The 23,035-nt window shown below is 35.5% G+C and overlaps 1 protein-coding gene across 1 annotated transcript in view; it reads left to right on the plus strand.

Moving 5' to 3' along the window:
* UBR5 (ubiquitin protein ligase E3 component n-recognin 5) overlaps positions 1-23,035 on the plus strand; it is a 110,056-nt gene that overhangs the window by 44,383 nt on the left and 42,638 nt on the right. The window contains 19 exon segments of the mRNA XM_017859443.1: positions 1,880-1,989; positions 2,811-2,923; positions 4,245-4,388; positions 4,485-4,596; positions 4,841-4,995; positions 5,240-5,437; positions 11,332-11,542; positions 12,446-12,572; positions 16,460-16,611; positions 17,071-17,166; positions 17,956-18,079; positions 18,434-18,531; positions 19,306-19,454; positions 19,927-20,018; positions 21,153-21,299; positions 21,403-21,521; positions 21,605-21,731; positions 21,824-21,953; positions 22,817-22,980. Coding sequence (XP_017714932.1) covers positions 1,880-1,989; positions 2,811-2,923; positions 4,245-4,388; positions 4,485-4,596; positions 4,841-4,995; positions 5,240-5,437; positions 11,332-11,542; positions 12,446-12,572; positions 16,460-16,611; positions 17,071-17,166; positions 17,956-18,079; positions 18,434-18,531; positions 19,306-19,454; positions 19,927-20,018; positions 21,153-21,299; positions 21,403-21,521; positions 21,605-21,731; positions 21,824-21,953; positions 22,817-22,980 — 2,568 coding nt within the window.

Here is a 23,035-nt window from a genome sequence, read left to right on the forward strand (position 1 = left end):
AATAATCATTTGTACTGTAATTTGGTTGTTTGGTATGTGAACTTTAAAACTTTAGTAAAATTGTTAAATAACATTTTTTCTTAATCTTATAAAATATAGGTGACCAGTATAGTTAGTTATGTGGGAGAGTAATGATAATCACGTTCTAGAAATAACATTTAAAACATCAGTGTATTTTCTTTTTTTCTAAATGTATTCAGTCATTGAAAAATGATAGGGATTTTACTGTACCTACAGCTTTTTAAGGTTCCAAACTTTTTTAGTTTACTTTCCATTTATACTCAGATGTTATGATTATAAATTTACTGACTTTACTGCTGTCATTCCTCTCAGTGTCAAAAGTGCATACTTAAATGTAGAAACAGTGATTACTGTTAAGTTAAATGTAATTTTTAACAAACTAACGCTATTGCACTTTATACCTAATTAAGATTTTGCTTTTAGTTTTAGTGTTCTTTCTCTGTCTTGGTTTTTTAAAAAAGATTTGTAGACTTTTCTTCTAATTACGTTGAATTTTGTACTAAAAATAAAAGTACCGGGCGAGGTGGCGGGCACCTGTAGTCCCAGCTACTCGGGAGGCTGAGGCAGGAGAATGGCGTAAACCCGGGAGGCGGAGCTTGCAGTGAGCTGAGATCAGGCCACTGCACTCCAGTCTGGGCGACAGAGTGAGACTCCGTCTCAAAAAAAATAAATAAATAAATAAAAATAATAAAAAAATAAAAGTAACAAAACATTTTCATTGTCTTATGAACTTTGTAAAGAATATTTGAAATAATTTTGATGTGTACAAATATAAACAAGATTAGAATAGAATATGCTATTTAAAGCCTGTAGTTTATGAAGTTTTTCAAGATCTTCCTTTAAGTCAGCCATTTCAAATATTAGCAAAATAACTAAGTGAAATTAAATGTTAAGAACATAGTCTTTTTCATGTCAGTAGTACCCTTGTTTGCCAGTCATCGAAATGCATTCACTTTAAAGGTATGCTAGTGATTAGTCAGTATTGGCTTCTCCCCACCATCGCAGCATTTGTGGAGCAGCCAGGAGTATTCGCTGTGTGCTTATCCAGATCACTCTTGTTAAGATCCCAGTGAAAATAATACCGGCTTTCTTTTGGATTGTTTCTAAACTCAGGTGAAATTTCTGATGAGAGTAATAGGAGACAAGAGGGTTAAGATGATGGTCCAGATTATAATAGGTATATAAATAACAAATTTGTGAGTAATCAGTGGCTTTTCTGATTAAAAACTGATTTCTACCCTTTAATGAATAAAAATATTTATGTTTGTACCATCTGTAGAATGCCGTTTAGTTGCTGTAGTTATTTTCTTAAACAGAGTAATAAATAACCCAAAGAAGGCTAGTGTTTTAATCCTGTCACCAGATCGTTTAAGAATAAATTTTTATAAACCATTGTGACTAGAGTTTCTTCTTTGAACTCTTAAGAAATTAATGGTCTAATGGGCTTTTTACTTACTTACCTTTACCATTTTTTTTTTTCGGTTAAATTGCCATATCCAAATCTTAGCAGTGTTGCAGTGTGAAACTTATGTGCTCAAGAGGCTTTGATAAAGCTGTGTTGATAAATTAAGTGTAAATTTCGTTATTTTTAGGTAAAGCTTATCTGAATCATTGTCTCAAGTTGTTGGTAGCTTTTATATTTTTCCTTCCCATATTAAACCACTATTTGAAAGTATGCATTGTGTACCTTTTATTCTTGAGTCTTAAAATATGCAATAAAAAATTAATATAAATACACAATTCAATAAAATATTTTAATATTCATTCTCTTATAAGAAAATACTTGTGGTGTTTTTAAAAAATACTAGTTTCCATTATTTCATTTATCTAATTATAAGAATCTTATTTCTTATCTCAGGCCTGAAAGTAAGCAGGAGCCAGTGAAAACAGAAATGGGTCCTCCACCATCTCCAGCATCCACCTGTAGTGATGCGTCCTCAATTGCCAGCAGTGCATCAATGCCATATAGTAAGTTTTATTTGTTGTACACATTGGTCAAAATTGGTCTCATGCAGACAGCTGTGTTTAGTTTGTTTCTGATTTAAGGCAACTCATATCATTTTTTACATCTTTTTATATAATTTGTATCTCTATTACTTTGATTTTTTTTTTTTTGCGTAACTTTCTTTGAATAGAAAGATGGTATTTACAGTGTTGACTGTTTCTATTGTTTTCAGAATTAGAGTTTTAAAAGATGAGATTCATTATAGTAATAGAAGGAAATAATTACCACTAGCTAGTCTGTCTACTCACTTTTGTTGAGACTTTTATTATTGTAAATTGGTTATGTTTTGGTCACAACTTTTGCTCAAAATTTGTAGAATTTATAAACCTAGACTTACTCTCACACCATGGATAGAATTTTTTCAAAAGTTCCTTAAAATAAATTTTATGATGTAATTGCTTTGCAATTTAGAAATTAAAAATTAGACTTTAGTAGTTATGTGGTAATTTTCTTAAAACTATCTGGCAGATCTTCCTTTTTAAACTTTGGTTAGATAACCCTAATTTTGGGAGCACAAAATACATTTTATCCTATTTCATTGCACTTGTTTATACTGGTATTAATACAATTAAACATTAATGGTTATTGTCTTTCTTCACTGTGAATTTATTTGAAGTACAGATTGATTAGAAAACTCCAATTCCTAAAGCAGTAGCTTAGGAAATTTTTGAGAACCTTCACTTAGTATCCCTTTAAAGATAGTCTTTCTTATAAATTTAGATGAAATCTATAAAGTCTCTTTTACATTTTCTTTTTGGTACTTACCATTTTGTTGTTGTCTAAGAACGACGACGGTCAACCCCTGCACCAAAAGAAGAAGAAAAGGTGAATGAAGAGCAGTGGTCTCTTCGGGAAGTGGTTTTTGTGGAAGATGTCAAGAATGTTCCTGTTGGCAAGGTTTGTTCAAAATATCTAAGAATTAATTACTAACAGAACTATAATGATCTTGGTTATCCAGGGATTTGTGGTTCATATTTGAGTCCTTTCTTCAGGGCTGTTTTATTGATTAGCTTCAGTGGTATCTTTAGTTGTACCCTGCATCTGATGCAGATCTGTCTTCTCAGTCCCTGACAGATGAAGAGATTTTGCCTCTCCTTGAGCATTTGTGATGATATGTTGCTTTTAAAAGAAAACTATTATTTGGGAATAATTTTAGATTTGTAGAAAAGTTGCACAGAGATACATTACTTTTTGGTATAGCCCATTCTTTGGATCTGTTAGACAGTTCTAATTGAGATCATCTTCCATGACATTTAAAATTCTTACATAGTACTGAAAAATCTTATTACAAGTCACCTTCCACTTTTTCTCTTCTCCCTGAAGAAAGTTTTGTCTTCTAAGAAATCATCAGTTTGAATGCCATTAATTTCACTCTTCTACTGATGCATATTTAAAATGCACTTGCAGTTGTAGAATGTCTGTAAAGTAAAGGTTTTCATGATTACTCAGTAGTTTCTGAAATGTGATAGTCTTTCACTTATACTTAAAGGAAATAGCAGATATACCAGGTTCTGCAGCTTACAAAGGTCTTTCTCATATACCATTTCATTTGATTCTCAAAATAGACCTGTAGTTTATGGGTGGGTGTTTTCTTCTAAGAATAAGATACTGGCTTAAAATAAAAAGCATCAAGTAGCAGAAGTGGGACCCAAATTTGTCCTGATTTTAAGTTCTGTGCTTGTCTTACTGTGTGTTGCTGACCCTATCCCTGTGTTGACCGTATTGTAGCCACTAGCTGTATATGTGGCTGTTTAAATTTCTTAAAATCAAATAACTTAAAAAAGTCAGCACCTTAGTCACATTAGCTTCATTTCAAGGGCTCAGTAGCCACTTATGGCTAATGGCAGCCACAGTGGACACTGCCAGTGTAGAATGTTGCCGTTTTCAAGAAAGTTCTGTCAGACAGAAAGCTGCTTTAATGTAATTAAGAGGGGAGATGGGAGGATCCCATGGGCTATATACTTAAGTTTTTCAGTTGATTTCTGAAAACATTCGTAGACTATAATCAGTGGCTGTGTGGGTCAGTTTTCTCTAGCAAATGAGCCTTGAATATAGATGTCAATAGAAAAACTTTGGTGAGTCTGTCTAGGTTAATTTTATAACTTGGTGATCATTGAAGAAACATACAAAGAATTGGATTCCTTTAACGTTAGTTCGGTGAATAGAATTTGTATGTTGATTTTATTTTAATGTTCATTGAATTTGCCTATACTTCCAGGTGCTAAAAGTGGATGGTGCCTATGTTGCTGTAAAATTTCCAGGAACTTCCAGTAATACAAACTGTCAGAGCAGTTCTGGTCCAGATGCTGACCCTTCTTCTCTCCTGCAGGATTGTAGGTTACTTAGAATTGATGAATTGCAGGTAAGTGTAAAGAAGTCATTCAGCAAGTGAATATTGGAACTGACTCCTTGAGTTTATTATGGAGTTTGAAAGCAAAATTCCTTTTGTGTCATGCAGGTTGTCAAAACTGGTGGAACACCGAAGGTTCCCGACTGTTTCCAAAGGACTCCTAAAAAGCTTTGTATACCTGAAAAAACAGAAATATTAGCAGTGAATGTAGATTCCAAAGGTAGATTTTGTAACTTTTTCAGCTGGCATATTCTATATTCCATTAATACTTGTTCAGGAAATGGGAATATGATAAAGTAATTCAGGGCATTGGCATTTTTTTGTTGCCTGTCTGTAACATTATGGAATGGCATGTATCTGTTTGAATTGACTTACAAGTGTGGCCAGAGAAGTTAAAATATTGTAGATGTTTATTAGAGATAAGATGTATAACAATTTTTCTTCTCATTTATGTGCTTCTGAAGGTGTTCATGCTGTTCTGAAGACTGGAAATTGGGTACGATACTGTATCTTTGATCTTGCTACAGGAAAAGCAGAACAGGAAAATAATTTTCCTACAAGCAGCATTGCTTTCCTTGGTCAGAATGAGAGGAATGTAGCCATTTTCACTGCTGGACAGGTAGAGGCTCATTTTTGCTTTTGAAAAGTGATAGGACAACAATGGCATTTTTGCGAAGTTAGGGGTCTGGCTCTGGTTAGCTTGTTAATAAATTATTCAAAAATTTAGAATATTTAACACATTTGAGTACTAGGTTTCTTATTGTTATTACTAAAATCTAATTTGGAAACAAATATGCCTGTCACAAAAATCAGATGCATCTTTTGATTACGAGTCAAACTTTACCGTTTTCCCATTATTGTAGGAATCTCCCATTATTCTTCGAGATGGAAATGGTACTATCTATCCAATGGCCAAAGATTGCATGGGAGGAATAAGGGATCCCGATTGGCTGGATCTTCCACCTATTAGTAGTCTTGGAATGGGTGTGCATTCTTTAATAAATCTTCCTGCCAATTCAACAATCAAAAAGAAAGCTGCTATTATCATCATGGCTGTAGAGGTAATTTGAGTTTTGAAACTACTGGGCATTTTTATTCAGAAAACACCACTAAATAGTCTTGAATAGATCTTGCAACAATCTTGAATAGATCATTCATTGCCCCTTTCTTCACTGAAAGAGCTAATAGTCTATTAAGACAACATAGACAAGCACATCAGTGTGTGCACAATGTTGTAGGAGCATAAAGGGGAGAGATATAAATCATACTGTGACTGTACCAAAGACTTTCTTTAAGAAACGATACCTGGACAGATCAGATAGGCATCCCCTAGACACAGGGATGGAGTTGGGAGGTATTATCCCAGGCACCAAGAGCAACCTTTGTGAATCTTAGTTGGGAGAAAGTACTTTTTTTTGATATGACCAGAATTCTGGTAGGGATCCTACGGGTCAGTGAGTTGCAACTGAAAAGGCTGGAGAGAGGCACTAGGGTGTTTGTGTGCTCACCTAACATTACCTAAACTTTAGCCTGAAAGTGAGGAGGAGGAGGAGGATTATAAGCCATTGAATGACATGCTTTTGATTTTTTAAAAAAGATTAGCAGTGGCTGGTGGGTGTTTAGAGAGCAGTTGATAGAGATCAGAAGTTTGGAGATCAGATAAAAAGGTTAATGTAGGCTGTGCGTGGTGGCTCACGCCTGTAATCCCAGTACTTTGGGAGGCAGATGGGGGCGGATCACTTGAGGTCAGGAGTTTGAAGGCAGCCTGGCCAACATGGTGAAACCCTGTCTCTACTGAAAATACAAAAATTAGCTGGGCATGATGGCGCACGCCTGTAATCCCAGCTACTCAGGAGGCTGAGGCACAAGAATCACTTGGACCCTGGAGGCGGAGGTTGCAGTGAGCCGAGATCGCACCACTGTACTCCAGCCTGGGTAACAGAGCGTGACTCCATCTCAAAAGAAAAAAAAGAAACACTAAAAAAAGAAAAAAAAACAGTTAAGGCAATAATCCAGGTTAGAAACAAAGTCAGTGTCAACTTTTGGAAATGAGGAAGGAGGGGATGGATTTAAGAGATCTTAAGGAACTAGAACCTACAAAGCTTGGTAACTGGATTTTAGTTGTAAATGAAAGAATTAATAAAGCTTCTGATTTGGACATGTTTGATGGTAGGGAGGAAATATAACAGGGGGGAACAAATGGGATAAGGGAAAAGGATGAATTTAGTTTCAAACATGTTGTCATTGAGCATTTGTTAGATGTGGATACAGTGCATTAGAAGCTATTGGAGCAATTTCAGCCGAGATTGACCTGATATCACTGAACATCTTAAAAGGATCACTTATGACGTGCTGAGAGCACTAGGGTGAATGTGAGTAAGTAGGAGTGCCAGTTAGGAGGGATATGATAATAATCCAGGTGGGAGATGATAGTGACTTAGCCCAGGGGATGGAGTTATGAGTGAAATGTGACTAGATTCTAGATACATAGTCTTGTGTTGCTTAATGACAGGGATACATTCTGAGAAACAGATTGTTAGGTGATTTCATTGTTGTACAAACATCATATAGTGCACTTACCTGAACCTAGATGGTATAGCCTATTGCTCCTAGGGTACAAACCTATATAGTGTATTTCTACACTGGATACTGTAGGCATTTGTAACACAGTGATAAGTATTTGTTTACATAAACATAGGAAAGGTACAGTAAAAGTATGGTCTAAAGGATAAAAAAAGAGGTGCACCTGATAGGGCATTTACCACAAATGAAGGTTAGAAGATTGAAAGTTGCTCTGGGTAAGTCAGTAAGTGAGTGGTAAGTGCATATGAAGGCTTATGTTATTACTGGACACTGCTGTAGACTTTATAAACACTGTACACTTAGGCTACACTAAATTTTTTTTAAACTGTTGATTTGTTTGTAATAATACACTTAAAACACATTGTACACAGTCAGGCACAGTGGATCGTACCTGTAATCCCAGCACTTTGGGAGGCCAAAGCAGGTGGCTCTTAGGCAAGGAGTTTGAGGCCAGCCTGGGCAACATAACAAAACCCTGTCTCTATAAAAAATACAAAAATTAGCCGGGCGTGGTTGTTCCTGTAATATCAGCTACTTAAGAGGTTCAGGCACGAGAATTGCTTGAACCTGGTAGGTGGAGGTGGCGGTTGCAGTGAGCTGAGATCATGCCACTGCACTCCAGCCTGGGCGACAGAGTGAGACTCTGTCTTAAAACACACACACACACACACACACACACCCCCACACACCCACACTGTGTAGCTATCTGAAATGTTTTCTTTCCTATATCCTTAAGGTTTTGTTTTGTTTTGTTTTGTCAGAGTTTTATTTTCTTTTTTGAAAACAAAAAAAAAGTTTTATTTTAGGCTTGGGAGTACGTGTGAGCTTTTACTGCAAGGTAAACTCATGTACAGGGTTTTTTGTACAGATTGTTACATCACAGGTATTAAACACTTTTCTATTTTAAAATTTTTTATTGCCTTTTAAAAAAATGTACAATTTACAATGCCTTCTTCTGTAATACCTCCTGAAGGACCTGCCTTAGGCTGTTTTAGTTAACTTAAAAAAAAAAATAGAAGAAGTACACTCTAAAATAACTAAAGAAAGTATAGTAAATACTTTAGAAATCAGTGACCTAGTTTTTTTATCATTATCAAATGTTACACTGTACATAAATTATATGTACTATACTTTTATATGATTGGCAGTACAGTAGGTTTGTTTATGCCCGCATTGCCACGAACAGTATGATTTAACGACAGCTATGATGTCACTAGGCAATAGGAACTTTTCAGCTCCATTATAATCTTACAGTACCACAGTCATATATGTGGTCCATCATTGACCATAATGTTTTTATGAAGCACATGACTGTACTAGGTATCTTTTTAAGGTAGAACTAATGCATTTGCTAGTGGCTAAATGTAGGGTATCAAACAGACGGAACAAGAGAGTTAATAATTTTGGAAGAATGAAGTTGTCATTGAGTTGAAGACTGTAGAGGTGAAAATTCAAGAGTTTGGTTTTAGACATGTGAAGTTTAAGATGTCTCTTCCAATAGAGGAAGTGAATGTGAAGACATTATAATAGATAATAATGTCTTCTTCACTGATAGAAGAAGTGAAGGTGAAGGTTCAGGAATTTGGTTTTAGACAGGTGAAATTTAAGTTGTCTATTAGAAGATTATCGACAGATTCCTGAACCAAGAGGAGATGGTGAGTAGAAAGTTAGATGTGTATGTCTGACTAACAGAGGAAGGTTCAGGCTGGAGAAATTTACTTGGGAGTTGTTTTTTTTAGAGAAATTATACTGAACAAGATCATGGAGGTTGTGAGGAGAAAAGGTCCAAGGACTGAGCCTTGAGAATAGTCTCAACATTTAAATGTCAGGGTGATAAAGGGGAACCAGCATAGGAGATCGAGAAGGAACATCCACAGGGTTGGAGGAAAGCTAGAATGAGTTGTGTCCTGGAAGTCAAATGAAGAGCACGTGTCAATCAGGATGCTGGGACCAACTGTGTCAAATGATGCAGTAGGTCAGTGAAGTGAATACTGAGTATTGACTGTTGGATTTAGCTCCATCTAGGTCATTGTTGATAGTGGGGATGAAAGCATCGTTAGAGTGAACTTAGGAGAAAATGAGAGGTGAGGAACTGAAGATAAATACAAACAACTTTTTTGAGCAGTTTTTCTATAAAGGATGGAAATGGAGTTTAATATGGGGGCATATTCACCCTCCATTAGGTTGGAGGTGAACAGTACTTTTTAGAACTGCATCTAAAATAGAGACCCAGACTCATTCTTAGCTTAGGTTTGCTTGTAACCTATTGCACTAGTGGTTTCAAACTAAAGGAGGTGATGATACAGAGGTAGCTGTGGTTTGAACTTGATGTCTAGAAATAGCCTTCATATCATTTTAGAATTCTTGATAGGTTACCAATATTGAAAAACCACAGGATTTATATTTAAAATCCAGATTTTCAGTTGCTCACAAAAGATTAGAAGATCTGGTGAAATTTGGCCTTGTAATCTATATCCCAAAAACATTAGACTGGTCTTTACAATTCATTGCAGTTCTCACTACTTAGAGTTTGTTGCTCCAAGTGCTAGTGATGCCATTTAGTATACAGCTTCTGTTATCTCGTTTACACACAGCCTCCTTCACTCATTTATATTAATTCAAGTGTAGGCATTTGATTCTGTGACCTCTTCACTTTGTCAGCATCTGACAGGTAGTCATCATCCCACAGGTAGGGATAAGGTGTGTCATCATTAGTCTTTATACCTCAGTGACTAGGGCTTACCACACAGTAGTCCCACAAGAAATTTTTTATCGAACTCACACTGCCTTTTGCTATAAGAATAAATGACAGATGTAACATACAATGATGCAGAGTAAACTTTTCTGCTTGTAACACAACTAAGTAGTATTGATACCCTCAGTGTGAGAGCCCATCTACTACAGTCTGGCAGGTTAGAGATGAGTTTCCTGTAGAGTAGTAGCTGCTTCTAACTAAATAATCGGCTATTGCTTGAAACTAGTGTATATGACAGCAGTGTACCACAAAATATCTTGATTTTAGTTGTTCTTTGTTTTCAGGGAGACTTTGTTTGACATTTTCTCTTAACATACTATGTATAAATTTCCCTGTGTTTTGGAACGTTTAGTATTAAGCTCTTCATGTACTGGAGCTTGTTATTGATGAGGTGACTTCAGAGCCATAGTTAGTTCCACAATCAAAGTGGCCTATCTCACGTGTGGTTGTTAGTGAAAATAGTTGTTTGTGTTTTCTTGTGTGGACATCTATTCTCCACCCGCTCTCAAGTTGGGGAGAGGAGAGAGCTTATTTTGACCGTTTTCCAGAAGGTGACAAGTTGTTCAAATGCAGTTTTCTTTTTTCCTTTATACTCCCACATGCTCTTTTCCCACCTGCCTTTTTCTAGTTATAGTTAAAATGAATGACTTTATTTTATAAAACTAAAGCTTTATATTCAGTTCATTAAATATTCCACAACTACAGTTTTCCATTCTGAAAGAATGAACTTCTTGGTATGTTCATGCTATTTGTCAGAAAGCGAATGATATGTTCTCTAAATACTTACGAATACCACTGTGTCTTTGTTAATTAAATTACAGCTGTCATGATTCCTGCAGAATTGAAGGTTTTGGTTTTCATATAAACTTTAACAGCATAAGAGGGCTGGGTGTGGGTTGCACATGCCCAGCACTTTGGGAGGCTGAGGTGGGGCATCACTTGAGCCCAGGAGTTTGAGACCAGCCTGGGCAACATGGCAAGACTCTGCCTCTACAAAAAATAAGCCTGCTGTGGTGGTACATGCCAGCTACATGGGAGGCTGAGGCGGGAGGATTACTTGAGCCCAGGAGGTTGATGCTGTAGTGGGTTGTGTTCACATCACTGCACTGCAGCCTGGATAACAGAGTGACACATTGTCTGACACACACACAAAAGCCTAAGAAGGTGAGAGTAAGCCTGGAATAAAATTTATATCCTTTGCTTAATTGGCTATCATTATTAATAGGGTTCTAATTAGATAGTTACATAACATGAAGTAAAAACCAGGGATTGGTAGACTGTGGCCCAAAGGCCAAATCCAGCTACTCCTATTCATTTATGCATTGTATGTGGCTGCTTTCCCGTTTCAGTTGCAGAGTTGAGTTAGTTGAGAAAGCTAAAAATATGTACTTGTCCTTAACATAAAGTTTATCCTCCCTTCTCTATTCCTGTCGATTGTATGTTCTGCTTAAAGTCTACCCTTAAGTTTTGTTTCTTTTGATAGGCCACCTGAAATTGTCTCTACTTATTTGCAAATCTGATAATATATTATTGTGTTGGCCGTGAGAAATTTTTAATATATGTAATGTGCTACTCAAATTCATTGAGGTTTTTTCCCCCTAATTTGTCTGAGCACAGAAACAAACCTTAATGCAACACATTCTGCGCTGTGACTATGAGGCCTGTCGACAATATCTAATGAATCTTGAGCAAGCGGTTGTTTTAGAGCAGAATCTACAGATGCTACAGACATTCATCAGCCACAGATGTGATGGAAATCGAAATATTTTGCATGCTTGTGTATCAGTTTGCTTTCCAACCAGCAATAAAGAAACTAAAGAAGAAGAGGGTGAGATTAAGAACTATAGCAAGGTCTTTAAAGGGAGTTTTTAGGCAATTTTGAAAATGTAACAGTTGTTAAAGAAAACCAAATCACTATAAAGATTTGTGTGTCCTTTTTTTTTTTTTACTTTCTCAGAAGGTAAAGATGGGTATGTAACAAAATTTTCCACCAGTGTGTTTTTATTGTCTTTAGTACTATATGATATATACAAACTGGATATGTAATACTAAATGAACTTTACTTATTTTATAATTGCAGATGACATTTATTACATGAGAATTATTTAGCAAGTTAAGCCAAGTTACATTGAGGCAACCTTTTACTAAATTTTTAGAATATAAGAAGGAGAAAAATCACTTAGTGAGGTGTTATGTTTTGGATAGGTTTTTTTTTTTTGCCATAAACTTTTTAATTGGCCTAAATGAAGGGAGAAATTGAGAAAAAGTGTAAATATGTAATTCATAATGGTTTTTTTTAATAAATTTGCTGATGATATTCTGGTAGCTACATTTTGAATAGTGGTTTGCAGGTTTCTGACCTTTCTGTCATTATCATTGAATCAGTAAGGATTATACATAATACATAAACTAAGACTGAAATACTGGTAAGTAGGTCTTTTTCTATTTTAATTGTGGAAGCTAAATTTCAGTCTTCTTATTAATGACCTTATTTTTTTCCTTCGTGGATTGAGAAGTAAGGTGGAATAAGGAAATAAATCACATATGAAAGATCATATAGTTCAATCTGTCTTAAGTGTTAGTTGCTCTAAGGAGGAAAAATTGAACAATTGGTTATCTAGTATGTGAATTAGAGTACTAAATATATAGAAATTAGTGTTTAGTGGACTGTAGATACTCAGTGTATTAGTTTTAAAACTTAAATTGATCTTAATTTTTTCTCATTTTTCAGAAGCGGAGCGTTCTGAAAGAAATACATTTGCAGAAAGGCTTTCTGCTGTTGAGGCCATTGCAAATGCAATATCAGTTGTGTCAAGTAATGGCCCAGGTAATCGGGCTGGATCGTCAAGTAGCCGAAGGTAATGTGATTTTTACCAGGAAACTTTAATTGGAGGAAAAAACCAAGTACAGAAAGCAGTGTATCTCTTACCTGTCGTGTACATGAATTGGTGGGTCCTTTTTTGTTTCATTTTGTTCCTCCCAATAACACCCTGGGAAAATAATCTAACAAATTAAAGTTTAAGGTAGAGCTGGGACACTTAATAAATTTGAGATAATTTAGACAAGTAGTTTAAATTTGTTTCTTTCAATTTGTTCTAAATTCATCGTCTTGCTTCCTAGGAAGTTACTGTCTTATTTGAAGAACAAGTAGTATAATAATTGAAGGAACCTTAATCTTTTCAGATTGCTTATTTAGGTCAGTTTCTCAGATATCTTGATCTGGGAAAAAAATGAAAGGCTGATGTGTATTATGGATGTTTGATGTTTAAATTTTCAGGCTGAGTTTTGGGATGGACAAACTTTTATAACATATTAAATATTGCTAGGTATTTGACCAGATAATGAATATAAAGAATTCAGGATATAGTTTTCTTTCTGTAGGAAAAAAAATTATTGTCTGCTTGACAAGATCATTAATGGAAGCACTGCTTACTATGTGCTAATGTGGTAGGTTGCAAAGTCTGCTTAAAATGAAGATTCTCCTTGCCTATTTTCTGTTCCGTAGTTAACTATTCCTTTAAAAATGTGTATTCTTAAATTGGCAACAGGAAGGCTACCAAGTTGATCCAAGTTGATACTTTCCCAGGTTCAAAAACATCCTGAAGTGAGGTTTATCAAAAAGTATTCGTGGGTGACCAAATTATAATTTGAAACAGTGCAAAAGCGTTATGTAGACTAAACAAAATGGAAATTATCACCAGTTTATTTATTCAGGACTATACTAGACAGACAAAGTGTTTGGTTAAAGTGGGAAGCAACTTAAATTCTTCATGAAGAAATTAGTGTCTGAATTATTTCAGGTATTTCATTTCCTCAGGGAAATTACAGGTGCAAATCAAGTTGGACTCTGATATGGTTGGTCCAATGCCAGTGCTGCCATCTTTTTTTCATGTCAGGATTATTTTGAAGGCAAAGACTAAAAGGAGCTTCAAGAGTGGGTGATGTGTTGCTCACAGAAATAATTTGCAGAGTAAGCTCCTTTGAGGAATTTGCCGAAGATTTCACTGCAGTGCTCTTAACCAGTTCAAACTCAGGGCTGCTGGTTGAACAGATGAAAGCACAGGAGTCTTATTATCCACGCCGGGCAGTAGGAAGTCCACAGACTGCTTCATTGAAGTGAAACCCTCCTCTAGCCTCCAATGGATTTTCTAGGCGATGCCCCTTGATGAGTATGCAGGCTGGGATTCATGAGCTGTAAGCTCAAAACTGATGCAATTTCAATATTGAATGGAATACTGTTAAATGCCTTCAGATGATGATTTGACTCAGAAGTTTTATTATGTGACTCAATAGTTCCTGAGTACAAAGGGCAGATTTAGTGGAAAGCTTGATTGATGCATCTGATTGCAGGTGTATGTACTCTAGAGATTGTTAATCTGGAAGACACATGACCTTCGCTTTTTTGTCACAGTGTTATGTTTGAACATGACTGGATTCTAAGGCTTCTGTAGCATGGATATAACGTGCTTACAAAGAGGAAATTACATCATCCTTGAATTCTTCCATATTGTCAGAAAATACGATGACTCCAGGCAAGCCTATACGAAGAAATGTCAAAACTCTGAATCTTAGCAGCCAAGGTGGTATCTCCTCAGTATTGTCCTCAGCCACTGAGGATACAGGTGAATCTTCATGAATTGTGTACAACATCTTGAAGAATAATTTTCTTTTTTTGTTTTTTGTTTTTTGTTTTTTAAGAATCTATATGAGGAGCTGGGCATTGTACTTAAAAATGTTCCCAAGACCTAATGAAGAAAAGAGGTTAAGGACAATTTTAAAAATGACAAGGAATGGCCCCCTCATTTAATATTGAATTGACTACATCACAGCAACAAAGTTGGGAGTTTGCAAGTTCAAGATGAGACTATGGTCTCAATTTATCTTCATTTATTCTTAATCTGCTTTAAGCTAGAAGTTGGAGAATAGCCCACATATGTTTTTTGTTTGGCCTGCGCAATGTTAAATTTTTTTTTTCCTTTAATTTGAATGCCTTTAGATAAGCATGTGTGCCTCTAGCTTGTCACTACCCCCATTTCTTACACCTGACTGCCCTTATTTTACCTTTCTGACCCATTAGCCATTGAGTTTATGACTCTGGTGTAAGCATTCTTGAAAAGGCCAAAACATGCATTTATTTTCAGGTTATTTGTAGTGTCTCCCAATTATTGCTGATTTTTTTTTTCTTTGTGCTTTGAGCAAGACACATTAGGATACCAGGTGTCTGTTGAGCTTAATTAAAATTGTATAGGAGCATCACAGTGTGAACAGTCACCATGGTGTGTGCTGTTACTGGTAAGGAGTCTTCCTTTTCCTCTCGGTGATGTCTTTGGACAGGGAAGTGACCTGGACTGAAACAGTCACTGTGCCATGCTCCCATCCACATTATAAAAACTCTTAAACTCCAATTTCTAAATTGGAAAAAAGAAGACATTGATACTATAAAAGAATTAACTATAGTTACTTTTAATAGTGAATACTATAATGGCAAATATATTATTTGAGACAGTAACATTTACATTGCAGAATCTTCTAGAGTGTTTTATTCCAAAAAAAAATCATAAATAAGTCTTATAAAATAGATATGTTCCTGAACATAGCCTCTAAAAGTAATTTTGTGAATGCCTTTTAAAAAAACTTCCTTATAAAATTAAAATGTATTGATATGGAAAAACACATTTATCCTCAATTAAATAACAATTGCAATTAGAGATTTAAACATTAATAAAACTTGAAATTATTTCTAGATGTATTATGCGTATCTAGTAAGGTGTTAGGTCTTTCACATGAGAATGTCATGTCTGAGATTAATTCTACATGGGAGAACGAAGTCCCTTATGTGTTGTCTGGCCCTCAACATGAAATTTTTACTCTTTATCCATTTACAAGCTCTAAAATTGTGACTGAGTGAAGGGATTTGCCATTTGTGCTCGCTCTTAAATCATTGTTAGTTCTAAATGTATTAATTTTGTAGCCGTTGTAAGGTTTTATTCAAAGGTAAAGTATAGACTTTCATACACGTAGTTCCCACTTCCCCTAACGAGTTCTGTGTTTGTGATTATTTCTTTTTCTTTTTAGTGATGTGTACACCTGTACAGTATTTTTTTTTTAATAGCAGGAGGAAAAAAAATCATGCCCACACATTAATCTAACCACACATTTTATAAACTCTAGTTTCATTCATTAATTTCTTTGGGATGCAAGTTGTACTGTTAAAATTCTTTTTTTGTGTGTAAAATCTAAATTGGTCTTTGTTTTAAAACTACTCATTGCGTGGATATTAGTTCAGTTGGTTTTGAGATTATAAAAGGGATTTAGTGTTGAACAATACTGGTTTTGTGCTAATCAGTATGATTGCTGATGTCTACTATTAAACTTAATTATTACTGATTATAAACAGGGGATAGAAACTTTTCGTTTTAATGTTTAGCTGTTCTTTTATCCGAACTGTATGAAAGATTATTTCTAATCTTACTTCACCGCAGCTTTCGTTCCCTGTGCTTAAGTTTGTGTGGGAGCTTAATATAGTGACTTTAGTGCTGAACGGTGTACTAGGAGCCCCCAGTTTTATTTCTATCCCTCACTGACTTATTCTGTGATTCCAGAATTGGCATTTGTACTTCACTTCCCTTGCCTGGAGTGCTTGCTTGTAGGACATACTTTCATCTTCTCAGATGACAAGTTCTGTACACCATTTCATTATGTGTAGATATGGTAGTGAGCTCTGATTTTGTTCATGTTCTTTTAGTTTGAGATTACGGGAAATGATGAGACGTTCGTTGAGAGCAGCTGGTTTGGGTAGACATGAAGCTGGAGCTTCATCCAGTGACCACCAGGATCCAGTTTCACCCCCCATAGCTCCCCCTAGTTGGGTTCCTGACCCTCCTGCGATGGATCCTGGTAAGAGCTGTTACTTAATTTCATTTAGTGTTTAACAAAAAGAGCAGGTCATGAAAGGAAATAATTTTAACATTTTAAAGGAATATTTAGAAATTTGAGAGATTTGAAAGTAGTGTGATGAATATTATAACTAGTTTAGCTATAAAAATTAGATTTAAGGTATTTATATTTTAAAATTAAAATTCCAGAACTCTTGTCAGGTGTTCCACTTTTACTGAAATATTTATTTCTATACCAGTAAGAAGCTCAGTAATCCCTTTATTAGTAATATATCAAGATAAGTCAATAGATTTGCCTAGTGGATTCCTTCTCTTATAGTTTGGAAAAGAAGTTTCCACTTAAACTCTATCCAGTTTGACCTTTGGCTTGCAGAGAAAAGCCTTTAAGGCCAGTTAAGAGAACATGTTAGGAATATGTTGCCTATAATGATATACATCCTACTGTTCTGTTTACTGAAAGATGGTGACATTGATTTTATCCTGGCCCCCGCTGTGGGATCTCTTACCACAGCAGCGACCGGTACTGGTCAAGGACCAAGCACCTCCACTATTCCAGGTAAGAATCTGTACTCTTTGTCTGCCTAGTCATCTGGAAGAAAAAAGGACACACTTTGGATATAGGGTTCTACAGATCTACACTTGATCTCACAGAGACTTTGCTTGAAAAACATCTAATTCTCTGAATTACCTTCCATCTGTCAGTGCAAATATGTAGTGTCTATGTACATACATTTAGAAATCAGATGAGATTTGTAAAATGTTGTTCATAGGTTTAAATTCTTTGTGATGAAGTTAATTTATTACTGATACTAGAATATTGTTCTGGTGGCTTATATACCTGATATATTATTCCAGGATATTCTTTTTTTTTTTTTTTTTGAGATGGAGTCTCGCTCTGCCACCCGAGCTGGAGTGCAGTGGCCGGATCTCAGCTCACTGCAAGCTCCGCCTCCCGGGTTCACGCCATTCTCCTGCCTCAGCCTCCCGAGTAGCTGGGACTACAGGCGCCCGCCACCTCACCCGCCTAGTTTTTTGTATTTTTTAGTAGAGACGGGGTTTCACCGTGTTAGCCAGGATGGTCTCGATCTCCTGACCTCGTGATCCGCCCGTCTCGGCCTCCCAAAGTGCTGGGATTACAGGCTTGAGCTACCGCGCCCGGCCTATTCCAGGATATTCTTAAAAAAAAATTGTAACTGCTCCTTGCAGAGCAGGGCTAGCTACCCCATAGGCAGTGTGCCCTATTATCAATGTGCTTATGTACCCCATAGGCAGAGTAGCCCGGAATATTCTTTTACTGTGTCTTCTTCATTCTTGTTTTGTACCAAATGGATCTGCTTAATTACAGGTCCTTCCACAGAGCCATCTGTAGTAGAATCCAAGGATCGAAAGGCGAATGCTCATTTTATATTAAAATTGTTATGTGACAGTGTGGTTCTCCAGCCCTATCTACGAGAACTTCTTTCTGCCAAGTAAGAGGATTTGATATATTTTTCATATGAAGATTTAGCTTAGCTTAGCTTTTACTATTAAAGTTGATATTCTGACACTATATGGACAACAGTTATGTAAATTTAAAACAATTTATCAGAATCCAGCATGATACTCCCTCTACTACTAAGCTCTGTTGAGTGAAAGAGACCATCTCAACATCATGTAGTGTACACTGAATCAATACAAACTGGCTTTTATGTTAGCTTGATTGAGTTGTATATTTATATGTGAAAGACTAAAACAAAATTTAGGTTTTTGTTTTATCATGAACATTTATCAGGAAGGAAAATAAGTAGTAATTAATATTTTTGCATATAATTTTCTTATTTTAGGGATGCAAGAGGGATGACCCCATTTATGTCAGCTGTAAGTGGCCGAGCTTATCCTGCTGCAATTACCATCTTGGAAACTGCTCAGAAAATTGCAAAAGGTAATTTATTTCAGATCCTAAATGAGTTACATATTTTTCAGTTTGGATAGATTCTCTTCTGTACACATATTATAATTATTCAGACTGAATTTCCATATATGTAAATGATACAGTTGGTTGGAAACAGTCAAGATTTGTGTGTGTGTGAAATTCATGTGTTATTCTTTCTTGAAGTGTACTGTATCTTCCAACTTTCCATCAAAATACAACTAATATAAATTTATTGATTTAAAAATACTCCATAATGAACAGTGTAAAATCTTTGGAAAATAAGATGGGTTACTGATAGAACCTCTTGGTAGTTAATTGGTGTTAAGTGATATAACTTTACAGAATAATAGACAAATGTTGTTATTTTTGACTTAGAATTACTGCTAAATAGAAAGCATTAAGGAATATCAATTCTTACCTTCCAGCCTTTGAAAGATTAAAGTAGTTATCTTTTTAAAATACTGATAGTTTATGAGATGGTCTATAATTTGCTAAATAGAGCCAGGACTTGAGTCTTAACCGCCTGAAACAGAGCTAAGGATTCAGATGGCTGATGTATAGTGTGTTTATAGGCGTCATATGTGGGTATGATATAATTATGCTTTACATTGTTCCAGAGTTGGTTAGATTACTTTGCATGTCATCTTTGTATATCACTTTTTAAAATTGATATATAATTTCTGGTTTATACTGTGTATATGCTAAGGCCTTTCATTTGAAGAAAATGGATGGCTAATTAAGTCCTTTGCTGCAAGATGAACTGATGTGTTCTTGCTTTTTTAGCTGAAGTATCCTCAAGTGAAAAAGAGGAAGATGTATTCATGGGAATGGTTTGCCCATCAGGTACCAACCCTGATGACTCTCCTTTATATGTCTTATGTTGTAATGACACTTGCAGTTTTACATGGACTGGAGCAGAGCACATTAACCAGGTAAGTTATTTTTACATTTTCCTGTATTAATCATATCTTTGTGTCTTTTTTCCCTATGACTATCACTAGACTTACAGTTTTCAGCTTTGGAATTGTTAAGTCTGATATGAAGAAAGTTGATTTAATTCCTAAGTAAATGAGGCAGAAGAGCTGATTGTTCAGTTAAATATGGCATACCATGAAAAGTGGAAATTTTCACTGGGTAGTGTAATCTGATCCACAAATCTTGATACAGATTTTATAACTACAGTGCCTTTTTGGGGATGATACAAATTATTTTTTTCAACTGGTAATATTTCTATTTGTATAATATTATAAGCTGTGTATCTGCTGTAGCCCTATATAAGTCCTAGTTTTCCAAAGCACAATAATTTTGAGATTGAATTGTTTTAGAAAATACCAGAAATGATAATTATGATGAGATATACGCATACTTATAATTATTCCTTTAAAAGTACACTCTTAATTTTAGGATATTTTTGAGTGTCGAACTTGTGGCTTGCTGGAGTCACTTTGTTGTTGTACGGAATGTGCAAGGGTTTGTCATAAAGGTCATGATTGCAAGTGAGTACAATTCTAGTTTTCTTTAGTTTAATATTATAAACTGCTTAGCTTTATATTGCTGTATGGAAATAATCGATAGTCATGTTTTAATTCAGAAAGCATGAGGTTATGTTTCTCTTAAGTCAGTTTATGTATAATAATGTGATTCTTGATTTAAACTATACTGTGAAATGTTTGGTTTCTTTGCTAGTTCTAACATTGCCCTCCTTAAATAAAAGTAGATGATTATACATTGTAACTAGGATCAGATTAGTATTTTGAGAAATATATCTACAGAATGTTCCCGAGTGTATTATGCAGCAGAGGTCTCAGGTGCCCTGTAGTAGGGTATACTAGGAGAAAATTGCCATAGGCCTGGAGGGAATCATGGAGAATGTTTGGACTGTGTCTTACTTAAACTAAATGCAACAATCTTTCATTCAGCAACAGTTACCACAACTAGTTTTGTTGGTTTTCACAGACCTGAGAATCAATGAAATACCTAGCACTAACATCTGTGGTGTTTTAGGATTATGGATAGGGACTTCAGTATAAATGGTTACAAATGTTATAATAGAGAATTGGACTGTAAAAACCATCTACCTATACATTAAGTAATTGTATAGGACAAGTGAAAATTTTAATAGATATTGCATTGCTTATTTATAATTTTGTTAAAAGAATTCTGGTTGGTATTTTTGTCTTCCTTATTTTAAGCACCTAAAAGTGTGATAATCTGTTGTTATTGATTGTTTGCCAAGGGTACTAGATGCCAGGGTGGTGGTGGTGAATAGTCCTGACAGTGTTCCCAATCCTATCAGAGGCCACAAGCAAGAAATATCTGCCCATAGAGTTATAGGGTTCATTAGGTCATATGGGAGGACCACTTGAACTGGACTGGAGCGGTGGGGAATTAGGGAAGAAATTCCAAAAGTGGCTATACCTTAGAGTACCTCTTCTCATAGGAATTCTGTATTACTGTCATTACTACCAAGTAATCCTTTTGTTATATAAGCTTTGACAGTTATACTTTGCATTTAGGAATTAACAAGGGCTCTCTCTGGTTTCAGTGAGTTATACCTTCATAATGTCAACATAAACCTTTGTATGTTTAAAAACTTTCAGTTTTTGTACTTGTGTATAAATTCTCTATAGACTCAAACGGACATCACCAACAGCCTACTGTGATTGTTGGGAGAAATGTAAATGTAAAACTCTTATTGCTGGACAGAAATCTGCTCGTCTTGATCTACTTTATCGCCTGCTCACTGCTACTAATCTGGTTACTCTGCCAAACAGCAGGCAAGTAGGATTTTTAGGACTTACAATAAGTTAAATCAGAAGAGCGCAGCATACCTGAGTAGCTTTTCGGCCTCCCTTCTGATGACAACATTCTGTTTTGCAGGGGAGAGCACCTCTTACTGTTCTTAGTACAGACAGTCGCAAGGCAGACGGTGGAGCATTGCCAGTACAGACCACCTCGAATCAGGGAAGATCGTAACCGAAAAACAGCCAGTCCTGAAGGTGAGTAAATTAGACATTTATGACACTTGTGGGAAGCAATATGTTTTATTTTTGTTTTGGTCACTATTTCTTTTTCATTTTAGATTCAGATATGCCTGATCATGATTTAGAGCCTCCAAGATTTGCCCAGCTTGCATTGGAGCGTGTTCTACAGGACTGGAATGCCTTGAAATCTATGATTATGTTTGGGTCACAGGAGAATAAAGACCCGTACGTATTCATTAAAACCTTTTTAGCTTTATGTATTTCCTACATTAGTGTAGACCTTTTACAGTTCATTCTGTTTTTCCTTCCTCCTCAAGTCTTAGTGCCAGCAGTAGAATAGGCCATCTTTTGCCAGAGGAGCAAGTATACCTCAATCAGCAAAGTGGCACAATTCGACTGGACTGTTTCACTCATTGCCTTATAGTTAAGTGTACAGCAGATATTTTGGTAAGTTCTTTGAATGTGTATTGCAAGTACCTGAAAAGTATGCTTTTAAAGTACTCTTCTTTGCTGTGAAACTAGGAAAGAATTTAAACCTCAAGATCCAGTGCTAATGAGGTTATGGTAATAACACACTCAGGAATGGGGTGGGATTGCATCTCTTCCTCTCTCTGGAAAACCATAAAACTATCAGTGCCCTCAGAACCTGTCATAAAGAAATTTACGATATGAGAAAAATAAAGGCATGTCACAGAATAATGTAAAATTTAAAAACAGAAAAATACTTTTATCAGCCCAATAATAGTGTAATCTTGAATCAAATTATAACCTGACCACTTACTGGAATGTGATGGAGTAATTTAAAAATAAATCTTATTGTAAATAACATTAAAAACAACAACCAGACTATGAAAATTGGGTGTTTTCTGTAGCTAATATTTATACAAGAAACTGCGCACAGAAAAGAGACTAGAAAGTAACAGTGGTTCCGTGAGGGAGAGATGGGATTATGAATTTATTCATATCAACAATTGAGTCTGCCTTGCTATTTTGGAAAGTGCCCCAGACTGAGTTAAACATATTCTTCCTCTGATTTGATATATTTGGTATTGTTCTTCTAAATATTAGTTGATACACCGAGGACTATGGGACAAAAAATAAGAAATCATACATTTAGGACTCACTATATGTCAAGCACATTGGCAGGTATATTTCATAAATTGACCTTATAAATGTTTTGGTTAAATTTATTTTGAGATTCTATTATGAAATGTTAATGCTTAAAAAATGTTAGAACTTATAACTTTATGAGTGTCTAAGCATCGTATGAAATATCTTAACATTAATAGAGTGAATATAATTTTGTAAAGCTTTTAGATACTCTACTAGGTACACTAGTGAAAGAACTCCAAAACAAATACACACCTGGACGTAGAGAAGAAGCTATTGCTGTGACAATGAGGTTTCTACGTTCAGTGGCAAGAGTTTTTGTCATTCTGAGTGTGGAAATGGCTTCATCCAAAAGAAAAGTAAGGCATCCTTTTGATTTTGGCTTGGATACCATTTTCACACTGTTTTTGTGATAGTGA

This window comes from Rhinopithecus bieti, unplaced genomic scaffold (assembly GCF_001698545.2).
Source record: "Rhinopithecus bieti isolate Rb0 unplaced genomic scaffold, ASM169854v2 scaffold_47952, whole genome shotgun sequence".
Taxonomy (NCBI): domain Eukaryota; kingdom Metazoa; phylum Chordata; class Mammalia; order Primates; family Cercopithecidae; genus Rhinopithecus; species Rhinopithecus bieti.